General features: G+C 38.8%; 1 protein-coding gene across 1 annotated transcript in view; it reads left to right on the top strand.

The window, feature by feature from the left end:
* Positions 1–10,570, top strand: part of SFMBT1 (Scm like with four mbt domains 1) — a 128,317-nt gene extending 117,747 nt beyond the window's left edge. Inside the window, exons 15-21 of the mRNA XM_061195433.1 lie at positions 994–1,133; positions 1,885–1,994; positions 3,088–3,263; positions 7,177–7,355; positions 7,536–7,781; positions 8,643–8,771; positions 9,885–10,570. Of these exons, the coding sequence (XP_061051416.1) occupies positions 994–1,133; positions 1,885–1,994; positions 3,088–3,263; positions 7,177–7,355; positions 7,536–7,781; positions 8,643–8,771; positions 9,885–10,025 (1,121 nt within the window). The 3' untranslated portion in view covers positions 10,026–10,570. The remainder of the gene's footprint in view (positions 1–993; positions 1,134–1,884; positions 1,995–3,087; positions 3,264–7,176; positions 7,356–7,535; positions 7,782–8,642; positions 8,772–9,884) is intronic.
* The last annotated feature ends 2,416 nt before the right edge of the window (positions 10,571–12,986 follow it).

Genomic DNA, 12,986 nt, shown 5'->3' with positions numbered 1-12,986 from the left:
GGACATTGGGCAAGGTAGCTTTCTCCTACTGAGGGACAGTTCTGGACTGAGAGATATTCCAGGATAGACTCACAACTGAGAGCTGTAAACTCCCAAAATTCCCAGCAGCAGGGAGCATCCCCTGAGAGGATCTGGGTGACAGAGTTCAAATGGAGAAGTGGGCACCGACATGCTGACCACTGTGCTAAGACTGGGTTCTTAATTAGAGAATGAACACTATGTACTTCAGGGTGCTATCAACACTGGGCAGTGTACACGCTCGTTTCCTTTTGATTAACGGGCAGTATCCATCAGAAGAGCTTTCTTTGCTTTATATGAAAATGGAAAATGTTTTTGTGTCCTTGAATTTTTTTACATTTAGTAGCTGAATTGCCAACTACTCATATGAGGGGATTAAAAAAACCCTATATTGGAGTACAGTATTCATACAGAAAAATAGTTGAAGAGAGGGGTCTCTAGGCCTAGTTATACCCCGTAATACCTAAAGAATTTAGAGATGTGGTCACAGAATGCTTTTATCCCTCTGAGGAATTGCAGTGATGGGAGGGCTCCCACATCACCAAAGGCTACCAGCATACTAGTTTGGTAGTTTTAAGGGGACAAACTGTAGTTCTGGATATTTACCACCACTGTCTAGAAATATTCTAGAACCGATTATTGAGTTGTTGATCTTCAGGAATCATGAGTTCTTGAAGTAAATCCTCCACTTCCTGTAGTGATAGAAGTGTGGGGCTCTGGAACAATGTTGCATTAACCAGGAGTTAATCTGCAGTAAGTCAGGATGTTGTTGATCTCAGCAGAGTGATAGCTCTATAATAGACTTGTTGTAAGTATAAGGTATTTCACACTCAGACAGTATGTTAAACTCCAAAATAAGTTAAGTCCTGGCTTTATGTAATGGATATGCTGGTTTTTTTCTTCAGTAATTCAGCTTTGGAAACATAGGGTAGAAAACTATTCTGTTCTGAATATTTGTTTCTCTTCATTTCTCAGTTATGATTAATGGAAAATATTGCTGTCCAAAGATATACTTCAACCACCGTTGCTTCTCAGGGCCATATCTTAACAAAGGAAGGATCGCTGAGCTGCCTCAATGTGTGGGACCTGGGAATTGTGTCCTGGTCCTCAGAGAGGTAAGGTTCCCGCCTAGAGTAAAAGAATTTAAGAAATTTCACAGCAGTCTGGTAGACTCATTCAGACAAGGATCAGCGTGCCGTAGGTGTGACAACTCTAGGTTTTATCAAAAGTGACTCACTTTTCTCATGTATTGGGCAGTGAACTAGGCACATAATTATTTTTGCTCCATAGGAAACATTCACCTAAGCAGTTCTTCACGTGGCAGGTTCACCTCTTGTCAGTGTAGAAAGGTCTTCTGTCAGAGACCACGTGAGGACCACGCAGGAGTGAACATGAGAGTAGTCTAAGCCTGAGAGGCTGTGTGGCATTAACCTGGGACCGTGATAGAACTACATACACATCTGCTGGACTTGAGCTTCCCAGGCAGGGTGCTGCACTGTGGGTAAGAGATGTGAGGTTTTCAAACCTATCAGCCCTTAGGGTGGTGAGGCTGTGTCTGGGGAGGCCAGAGCTTCTGTGTGTACCATGACTAGGAAAGGATTTGGAAGCAAATGCTAGAGTAATTTTAAATTTGTGGTGCCTATTTCTTCCTGACCATAATGTTTAGAATATTTAAGAGGGTGTCATTACTGTCTTATTTGCAACTTTGGTCAACTGTCATATCTTCAGTATTATCATTTTGTTAATGTTTGTTAATTAATATGACTAGAATTAATCACCTAGGTGACATTCTAGGGAATAGCAAGGTTCTAATCGTCTGCTTTTCTCCTCCCCAACCCATATGTCTGCTTTAAAAATGGAGCACAGGTCCTCACTTTACTGATCAATGCAGCCTATAAACCCAGTCGTGTCCTTCGGGAGCTGCAGCTGGACAAAGACTCTGTGTGGCATGGATGTGGGGAAGTCCTCAAGGCCAAGTGAGTAGGCTCCCCTGCCCTTTATTCTTTTATTTTATTTTATTTTATTTTATTTTTTTTGGCTGCATTAGGGGTCTTCATTGCTGCATGCGGGCTTTCTCTAGTTGTGGCTAGCAGGGGCTACTCTTTGTTGCGGTGCGTGGGCTTCTCATTGTGGTGGCTTCTCTTGTTGCAGAGCACAGGCTCTAGGCGCGCGGGCTTCAGTAGTTGTGGCACGTGGGCTCAGTAGTTGTGGCTCACGGGCTCTAGAGCGCAGGCTCAGTAGTTGTGGCGCACAGGCTTAGTTGCTCCGAGGCATGTGGGATCTTCCTGGACCAGGGCTCGAACCCATGTCCCCTGCATTGGCAGGCGGATTCTTAAGCACTGTGCCACCAGGGAAGCCCCCCCTGCCCTTTATTCTTAATCACGCTTAACGGGTCACAGAATTGATTCTTCCATGGATAATATTAGGATACTTATGTTCCCTTGGGCAGTGCTTCTTCAGCTATTTGTGGTAAAGGACCAGGTTTGTTTTCTTTTTTAAGTTGCTATCCTATTATACTTTTATAAAATATGGTAAAAATGAGTTACAAAAATATGGAATTCAAAAGACATACAATGCAGGAACAGCTTTTTTGTTACTAGATTTAAGAGCCATGAAATTACTTTTGCAAGTTACTGTGAAAGTTTATAAAACATTTGCTCTTGTTTTCTGACCTCATCTTGTCATGGATGGGTGACAGTTGGCAGGTTGTATTGGTCCGTGGACCATACTCGTGGAACCACTACTCTAGGGTCAAGGAAGACTTAATGAAAGTCACTTTTTTTTTAGTGGTTAGTGTAGAAGTTATTATTTGAAAACCTTAAACATAGGAACAGAAAGCAGGGACCTTATTTTGCTAATTTAAAAAGTCAGCTTTTAGTTGTCATAGCTTACTAGATTATAAATTTAAGTACAATATAAATTCCTCATTGTTTTCAGAGTCCTCAAACTGTAAGGGACATAGAATATTCTAAGAAGCAAAAATATTTTTCAGGTCTGTTAATATACTTGATTTTTCTCTGTATAATCACTAGCCCAATAAACTTGGTATCTGATGTCTTCCAATGGCAGATACAAAGGAAAGAGTTACCGAGCTACTGTCGAGATAGTGAAAACAGCAGATCGGGTGACTGAATTCTGCCGGCAAACCTGTATCAAACTGGAGTGCTGTCCTAATCTCTTTGGTCCACGGATGGTTCTGGATAAGTGTTCAGAGAACTGCTCTGTACTTACGAAGACTAAATATAGTGAGTCAAGTTTTTTAAATTTGTTAACTGTAGCAGCTGACCATATCTCATATCCTGGAAGGTTTTTATTTTGCAGACGTTCAGATATAGCAGAGGTACGCAAACTTTTTCTATAAAGGGCCAGATAATAATATTTTAGGCTACGAGTCATATGATCTCTTTTGCATATTCTTTTTGTTTTGTTTTATTTTAATTTTTTAAAAGAACACTTTTAAAAATGTAAATACTATTTTTAGCTTGTGGGCCATACCAAAACAGGCCATGGGTCACATTTGGCCTACAGGCCCTAGTTTGCCAACCTTTATGTACAGAGTGTATATAAATTAACTGTTGCATCTAATAGGGTATGGAATCTGTTTATACAATCTGCATGTATTTATTACGGGTCCACTGTGTGCTGCCACTGTTCTAGCACTGGGATACAAATGTAAAGAAAAAAATTCCTTTCCTCATTGAGTTTACATCTTAATGTGGGAGATAGATAACAAACAAGTGAACAAATAGAGAGAAGTATTATGGAGAAAAATGAAGCAAAATAAGCAAAGTAGGAGAGTGAGGAAGGCTAGCAGGTGGGGTGCTGTTCATACAGGTGGCCAAGGAAGTGAAGGAAGCAGGAGAGCTAGCTGTGCAGACATTGGGGTGATTCTTTTCTCATTGCTTATCTTCTCTTTTGTGAAACTGCAAAAAAAAAAAAAAAAAAAAGGCATTCAGAATGAAATGTTTAATTTAGAGTCTTGTCAAGGCATTGTTACCCAAACACAAAATTCTGATCCTACTTTTCCTTAAATCCCACAAGCCCTGATGTCACTTAGGAGAATTAATACAGAGGTGGATTTTACCATGTTAAACTTGAAGATTTCTTTTAGGGGGTCTCTAATTTTGGGCCTCTTAAACTCTATCATGCGTGCAAATTATCTGAGGATCTTGTTAAAATAGAGGTTCTGGTTCATCAGGCCTGTGGGTGTCTGGGGCCTAAGTGTCTGCATTCCCAACAAGCTCCCAGATGCTGGTGATGCTGCTGATCCAAGGTCCATATGTAGCCTGACAAGTTTTCTAATTAGTATATGAATCACAAAACCATATGAGAGTATATAACCTTCTACTTATATTTATTGGATTGTAAACTCCTTAAGAGCAGGGTTTGTCTAACTTATTATTATTGTGTCAGATTCAGCACTTAGTTTAGTAAATTGCAATGATTAGTGGCTAAGTGAAATGTACTGTTCATATAAGCACATGTGTAAGTACACCAATTTGAGCCTTTGGAAGTATGTGGATTATGTTATGCTTTTTGTCTTGAATTTATTTTTTACAATGATATAATTGAAATTAGCCTAGATTTTAGGACTCTTTATAATTTTTCCCAATTAGTAATTTGAATGATATCAAATGGATTTATATCCTTTAGTATTCATTTTTTGCAAAAAATTACATTATATTTTGATATTACTTTAATATGTAACTCAGAGCTAAACTATGTATTTCATTTTTGGAATTGTCTCTATATTCTAAAATTTATATGAAAATACAAAGGACCTAAAATAGTCAAAACAATCCTGAAAAAGAAGAGTAAAGTTGGAGGGCTTACTCTATCTGACTTCAAGTTTTACCATAAACTATAGTAATCAAAAGTGGGGTATTGATGAAAGAATAGTCAAATAGAGCGATAGGACAGAATCGAGGGTCCAGAAATAGAGACAAACCTATATAGTTAAAGAATTTTCAACAAAAATGATAAATTTAATGGGAAAGGAATTTCTTTCAACAAATGGCACTGGTACAATTGGATATCCAAATCGAAAATGCAAAAACAGAACTCCTTGACTCCACCTCACTATATACAAAAATTTATTCAAGGTAATTAATCATAGACCTAATGTAAAAGCTAAACTATAAAGCTTCTAGAAGAAAACAAAAGAGGTATCCTCAAGATCCTGAGCTAGGCAAAGGTTGCTTAGAGAGGACACAGAATTCACTAACCTGAAGGAAAAACTAATACATTAAACATTACCGAAATTAAAACTTTTGCTCTCTTAATAATACTATTTATAAAAAGGAAAAGACAATCCACAGTCTTGGAGAAAATATTCCTGTTTATTTGTTTGTTTTGGTATCCCTGAGGGGGCACAAATGAGAAAATATTCTTAATATGTATATCCAACAAAGAACTTGTCTCCAGAATATATTAAAAACTCTCACAACTCAATAAAAAGAGGAGTTTTGAAACTAGAGAAAGCTGGTAGTTGTACAACATTGTGACTACACTAATACCACTAAATTGTACATTTTTATATGTTTAGTTGTTTGTTATGTGACTTTTACCTTAATTTAAAAATAAGTAAATAAAAAGAGAAACAAAATGATCTGGTATTCGATAGTGGTGATGGCTGCACAACAGTGTATTCATTCATAGTCTGTGTCTAAAGACCGTTGAATATGTACAAATGACGGATTTTATGTTATGTGAATTATCTCAGTAAAAAATTAAATAAACAGAGAAAACCATTTTAAAAAGTGAATAAAAGACTTGAATAAACGCTTCACCAAAAAAAGATACGCAAATGGTCAATAAGTACATGAAAATGTTCTCAGTAGCATTAGTCGTCAGAGAAGTGCAGATTTAAACTATGATAAGAAATTACTATATATCCACTAGATTGGCTAAAATGAAAATTACTGACAATTCCGCATGTTGGCAGAGGTGTACAGAGCAGCTACATCTCTCGTACATTGCTGGTGGAGTGTAAAATTATATAACCCTTTTGGAAAACTGTTAGCAGTCTCTTTAAAGGTAATCATATGTCTACCATATGATCCAACAATTCCATTCCTAGGTATTTACCCAAGGAAGATGAAAACATTGCCCACTAAAAGCTTTGTACAAGAATGTTCACTACAACTTAATAATTGCCAAAATCTGGAAACAACCAGGGGCCCATCAGCAGGAGAATAGATAAACCGGTATATTCATACAATGGAATGCTCTTCATCAATATGAAGAAATGAACTACTCATACACACAACATAGATGAAACTCAAAAACATTATGCTGGGACTTCCCTGGTGGCGCAGTGGTTAAGAAGCCAATCCGCCTGCCAATGCAGGGGACGCGGTTTGATCCCTGGTCTGGGAGGATCCCACATGCCGCAGAGCAGCTAAGCCCACGCGCCACAACTACTGACCCTGTGCTCTAGAGCCCGCACGCCACAACTACTGAGCCTGCATGACCTAGAGCCCGCGCCACAACCACTGAGCCCGTGAGCCGCAACCACTGAAGCCCGCGTGCTCTAGGGCCTGTGTGCCGTAACTGCTGAGCTCACGTGCTGCAACTACTGAAGCCTGTGCGCCTAGAGCCCGTGCTCCGCAGCAAGAGAAGCCACCGCAATGAGAAGCCCATGCAACTAAGAGTAGCCCCCGCTCACTGCAACTAGAGAAAGCCCACGTGCAGCAACGAAGACCCAATGCAGCCAAAGATAAAAAAAAAAAAGTTAAAATTAAAAAAAAAAGAAGAAACATTTAAAAAAAAATTATACTGAGTGAAAGAAGCCTTGTTGGAAAAAGTATTTACTGAATGATTCCTTAGATGAGGCAAAACTAATCTATAGTGATGGAAATTAGAATAATGATTATTTCTGGTGAGGGGGACTAACTAGGAAGTGACCCTGGGAACTTTCTAAGTTAATAGAGATGTTCTGTATCTTGTTAGGGGGAGGATTATTCAGGTTTATGCATTTGTCAGTTACTAATCAAACTGTATATTCAGAATCTATAGTCAAGATTATTCCATTGTATGGATTTTAACCTTAATCAAATACACTGTACCCATTTTGTGCTATGCTAGTGGAATCTCTTGTGGTTTGAGGTACACAAAAATAATGAAGCTACTTCATTTTTCTTTGTCATTCACATTTAGCACACTACTATGGAAAGAAGAAAAATAAAAGAATTGGGAGGCCACCTGGTGGGCATAGTAACTTAGCATGTGCCCTGAAAAAAGCGAGTAAGAGGAGAAAGAGGCGAAAAAATGTTTTTGTTCATAAGAAGAAACGCTCCTCTGCATCTGTTGATAATACCCCAGCAGGCTCTCCCCAGGTACGAGATCTATGATGTACCTGTAATGTCTAGAAGCCAAGAGATCCCTGCTTTACAATACAGACAGAAGGAATACCTGCAGGTCTTTCTATTCAGATCTCTGGCCAATGGAAGATGGTCTCGTGGTCCAGGAACTGATTTGTCCTGAATTTCAATGAGACTTCTCTCCTTGTCCTCTAGGGAAGTGGAGGTGAAGATGAGGATGACCCAGATGAAGGGGATGATGATTCCCTAAGTGAGGGCAGTACATCTGAGCAACAGGATGAGCTACAGGAAGAGTCAGAAATGTCAGAAAAAAAATCATGCTCCTCCTCTCCCACCCAAAGTGAGATATCCACATCACTGCCTCCAGACAGAGAGAGAAGAAAAAGAGAGCTTCGCACTTTTTCATTTTCTGATGATGAGAATAAACCTCCTTCACCAAAGGTACCCGTTTTAAAACTACAGTGTCTTTTTTTCTCTCTTGACAATTTCCCTCTAGAATCTAATCGTTAATGATGTTGGCGTTACATTTATTTCACTATGGCTTCAGTTGAATTTCCTGGGTCTTTTTTTAAAACATCCCAAATTCAGTGATTTACTTGCGTTTCAAGGATTATTTGGAGATCAACTACTTATCAGGAGGAAAGTCTCAGAATGGCTGCTTGTTTTAAGTAAAAAAAAGTTTCATTGGTAGTTTATTAGTAACTTGTCATTTAGTTTAGGGAAAACTGCCTTTTGATATTTTTCATAATGTATATGGTTTTGTAGTAATAAATTATCTTTTTGGTTCTGATTAAACCATTTTGTTTGGTAGATTCATACATGCGTATTAACACATACATGCATTATAAGAATGGCAGTTAAGTTAGTGTTTTAAAACTGGATTGCTTTTTAAATATAGTCTGTGAACAGAAGTGGTTAAAAACGATTTCTCCTGATAATTTAGTTAAGCCTTCTCTTATTAGAAATACCAGCCCATTTACTTCTGCACCCTGCCAGAGTGTGACCTGAAATAAACCAAGGAACAAGTGGAAGATTTTGAAACTATTTTTCTCTGTTAAATTGTCCAAATTATTTGTGCTGAAACTTTGAGATGAATTCTTGTCCGTTAATATTTCTTTTTACAAAAGACAAACATTTCCTGAGTACCTAATGTGTATGGACCTTTGCCATCCTTGCTGGGAGAAATCATGTCCTAAAACCACTTTAAATCCTTCCTTAAAGGGTTATGACTTTATGTAGAGACTTTCTTAGAATGAAATAGCTCTAACACCATTTGGTTTGCTTTTGTCGTGGGGAATGAAGGAAATAAGGATTGAAGTTTCTGAAAGGCTTCACCTGGACAGTAACCCCCTGAAGTGGAGTGTGGCGGATGTCGTGCGGTTCATCAGATCCACCGACTGTGCTCCCTTAGCAAGAATATTCCTAGACCAGGTAATCACAGAGACCTTGAGGTTTTAGTAATGTATCTCTTTAGCAGAGGGCTGTGGAGGTAATAGCAATTTATTTTACAAGTCTAAGGAAAAATATCTCTATCCAAAACAAAAAAAAATTATTTCCCTTCTCAGGAGTAGAACTATGATAAAAAGTTACTTATCTGACTGCCTCCATAGTTGAAGCAGATTATATTATTGCATTCTCATTTTTCCTAAGAGTTTGTTTCCATCCCCTATTAAATAGCTTAAAATTACGCATGCTATACTTAATTGTCCTCCTCTTTTCCAAAATAACGATCTGCTTGTTTTAAAAAATAATTAACATCTATAATGTGTTAGGCTCTAACAGAAATAGTCTGTGGCCTTAAATATTGAAATAAATTTTGTTTTGATAATTGAGGAGATTCAAAACTGAACATCTTTGAAAAGCTGGTCAGGCTTTTATGAATGTTACAGAGTAGGAAAACATTGCAGTTTATAGGTAATATTTTCTTTCAGATTTAGAAAGAGTCCTCTAAAAAGATATTTCTTCTGGCACATTTAGTTGCCGGTTACTGTAGGCTAGTTAATTTACTGGATTTCTGCAGAGCAGAATGGATTCTTACCCTTGGTAAAACTTTTATTACTCATTCTTTTATTTTTTTAATTTATTTGGCTGTGTTGGGTCTTAGTTGCGGCATGCAGGCTTCTCTCTAGTTACGGCACGCAGGCTCTCTAGTTGTGACTCACAGGCTCAGTAGTTGTGGCACACGGGCTGCAGAGCATGCGGGCTCAGTAGTTGCAGTGCATGGGCTTAGTTGCCCCACAGCATGTGGGATCTTAGTTCCCCGACCAGGGATCGAACCCGCGTCCCCTGCATTGGAAGGTGGATTCTTAACCACTGGACCACCAGGGAAGTCCCCTTTATTACTAATTCTGAAGATTGATTAGTTTGGAGGACTGTGAGAGGCGTTTAAAAGGAAGTGTGTGATACTTATTTAAAGGGAAAAAGTGATGAAAGGAAAAGCACAGGGACTTTTGATTTTGACAAAGCGAAGTGAACCAGGGCTGTAACGGTCGAGCTGCCACTCATATGCACATCACAGATGATTTGTATTTTATGCTTTAACAGGAAATTGATGGGCAGGCCCTGTTGCTCCTTACCCTTCCCACCGTTCAAGAGTGCATGGACTTAAAACTGGGCCCTGCCATCAAACTTTGCCATCACATAGAGAGGATCAAGTTTGCTTTTTATGAACAGTTTGCCAACTGAGAAGGACAACCAAAGTGAGCTGTATCTTTGAAGCACAAATGCAGCAAATCCTTCGCCCTGCTCTACAAGTGGAGCTGAAATAGTCCTGGGGCTCTGGGCCCTGCAGGTGTCGGCTTGCTCTCTTTGCACTTTCAGGGAAGGAGGACCCACACTGAATAAGCAAAAACTGCACAGAAGTGGCTCTCCTGCCAGTGGAAATGTGGGCGTCTCTTGTTCAGCAGATTGCAGTTTTAAAAAAATAAAGGTTGTGAAGAAAAGACTCATATAAGAAGAATAAGCATTTCCACTGGTGTGGCCTGAAAACGAAGAATAATCTAGGTTGCTGGAAAGCACCCTTTTGGTTTTCTTTTTGTTCTTTCTGTTCCTTCCCGTTCCTTCCCACTGTAGATTGAACTTTGTTCTCTGCTTTCTCTTTCTTGGAAAGAGAGAACATAGCTTTAAGTCAGCACTGATTTGGGACTGTGCCTAAGGCACATCAGTGCTTCATTGTCATTGTGTTTTTTAAGCTTTTTTAAATTAAAACAGTTCATTTTGGGGATGATTATGTGGCTCTAGGGTTTTGAATGTACAGTCTCACACTTTGATCCATTTTAAAATCTATTCTTAGGAGTTCCTTTGTTTACTACCTCTGTTGATAACTGAGCTTATAGCCATGTATGAGGTTGTTTTAATGATACCATTTTTAAGCTACATGAACACTAAAACTATGACAGAGTTGGAGGAAAAAAAACACTGTTTGCTTTCTTAAAAATAATGTGTGGCACTTAACACCAATTCCTTAACTGACTGATCTAAGAACTCTACTGTCATTGTTTTGCCTCTTGACCCAGGTTGGGCTGCCTGTTTCAAGTAGTTCAAAGATTGTTGCTATTTCAGTTGAATTGCTTTCTCCCTGCTAGTTCTCGGAGGGACTTCAGAGGCTTTTATTTTGTGTTTACTTTTCTCTACAGTTGTTTGTCTTTCATTTTGAGAGCCCTCACTTTGGGTAAAAATCAGTAGGTGTTCCCTGGACCCACAGTAAAGCCCATTTCCCCATCTTTCTCGGTGTCTCCAGGCAGATAGTGTAGAAGCACAACAGAGAAAATAAGTTTTAGGAGGGGTGATGCAGAGCATGGCATTTCCGTCACAGTATGTCCTTAGTGGCTGGATAAAGATTGAGAGATGGTTAAGGATTCTAGAAACGTCTTTGCCTAGTCACGTTTACTCTTTCTTTGGTTAAACCTTTAAATTGAATGTATTCTACGGTCAATTCCCACTCAACAACTCAAGTTTTCTTTTAGGTGTTTCTTTTGACCCAGCTCAAGTTGGTATTAAACAGGCAAATTTTCACTTATGATTGCACTGTTAGCTATTATAGAATAATAGCATTTGCTGTACTGTTCCAGCCATGTGGAATGAGGAAAGATACATAGGTTGCTTCCTTTAAATGGTTTGCTTTGCTGAGTGTGTGTGTGTGTGTGTGTGTGTTTTAATTATCCTAGTTACCTGCAAATATATAACCTAATCATTCCTCTTCAAGATTTGAAAAAGTTTTAAAACTACAAACTGGGTAAATTCTAAACAGCTATACAAATATAAGGTAATTTTATTACAAATTTAAACTGATTGTGATTTTTTTCCTTTTCTTCCCCTGCTGCCCCACGTGTTTTTATGGCCCTTGGCAAACATTTGTAGTCTGAATCTTCTCTTCATTGGATAATTTATGAACCACCTTAACTCAGGCCCTCCAACCAAACCATATATTAAAGCATCAACTCTTTGCTTAGGTTACTACCAGATATACCTGGAAAGATGCTTCATTTAAGTAGAAGTTAGTATGTTTGAACTTATCGGAGATATAGTTTTTAAAGTTTTGATTGATTCTATGCCCCTGGAAGAGAAGCATATATAAGATGCTTGGGAACAGTTAGCATTAAGTAGATAGAGTTTCGGCGGGAGGGGAGGGGAGGGGCAGGGGAGGCGGGTATCTTGCATAATAAAATTTCCTGAGAGCTCAGCAGTCAAGGCACTAAGGCAAAGAGTTCCTTGAAGATCAATGAAACAAAAAAAGTCTGGAACTAATTAACATTGTTGTCTTATTTAGGAAAATGAGATTTTCTATAAGAGAATTTACCAAATGCAACAGTGAATATGTTATATTGTCTCTCTCTTGACTTCTTCGGAAACCATAGAATTTAAAACACCTCCCTTCACAGGTGAGGGGGCAAAGCCCCTGCAAGATGAAACACACGGCCCTAAGTAGTAGTCTCTGATCAGGTAGAGTCGGGCCCCAGCCAGCTTGTCTGTTTATGCCATGATTATTCAAGCTCAGCTTTCTCCCAGACAGAAGCTGACTCTAAATTGGACAAGTAAGTAGGGTTTCCCTTAATATTTTTTGCATTCTCATACCAAGATAGTAGTTTATCAGGCAACTACATTAAAGAAGTATTATATACCCCCAGCCCCTATTCCTGGCTGTCACAGAAGAGAGGATAATTGTTTGGGAATTTGGCACAGGGCTTTTTTTTTTATTTTTAAGTATAAAATTTAGACTCCATTTGCCTCATAATGTGGCTGGGGCTGGACTGGCCAGCGGCGACAGTCTGATTGTCGTGATTCTGAAACAGATGTTAAGCCTGATAACAGCTCACCATGTTGGGGTAAAATGTTTGTTATGTTGCAATAGGTGTATGAACTTTGGTTTTTAAAGATACCAACCTCTTAAATCTGTGCGAGGTACATTATGAGGGACTGCATTTGTCTAAATTTCACCTTCAGCTGGCTCCATAGCCTCCCTAAGGTCAGGAAGTTTTCCAGGATCCATTTTTGATCCTGAATTGACAAGCTTGGAAACAGGTGAATGGATTATATCATGCTCCTGGACCTTGAAGTTGACTGACCAATGTAAGCCTATTATTGTAGTGCTGGTGTGTTAGGGAAACCTTTTACTGCATGCGAAGATTTGCTGTGACATTTTGACTA

The sequence above is a fragment of the Eubalaena glacialis genome, chromosome 7, assembly GCF_028564815.1.
Source record: "Eubalaena glacialis isolate mEubGla1 chromosome 7, mEubGla1.1.hap2.+ XY, whole genome shotgun sequence".
NCBI lineage: Eukaryota > Metazoa > Chordata > Mammalia > Artiodactyla > Balaenidae > Eubalaena > Eubalaena glacialis.
The sequence above is the reverse complement of the archived record's forward strand: the minus strand, read 5'-3'. Positions and strand labels throughout refer to the sequence as shown.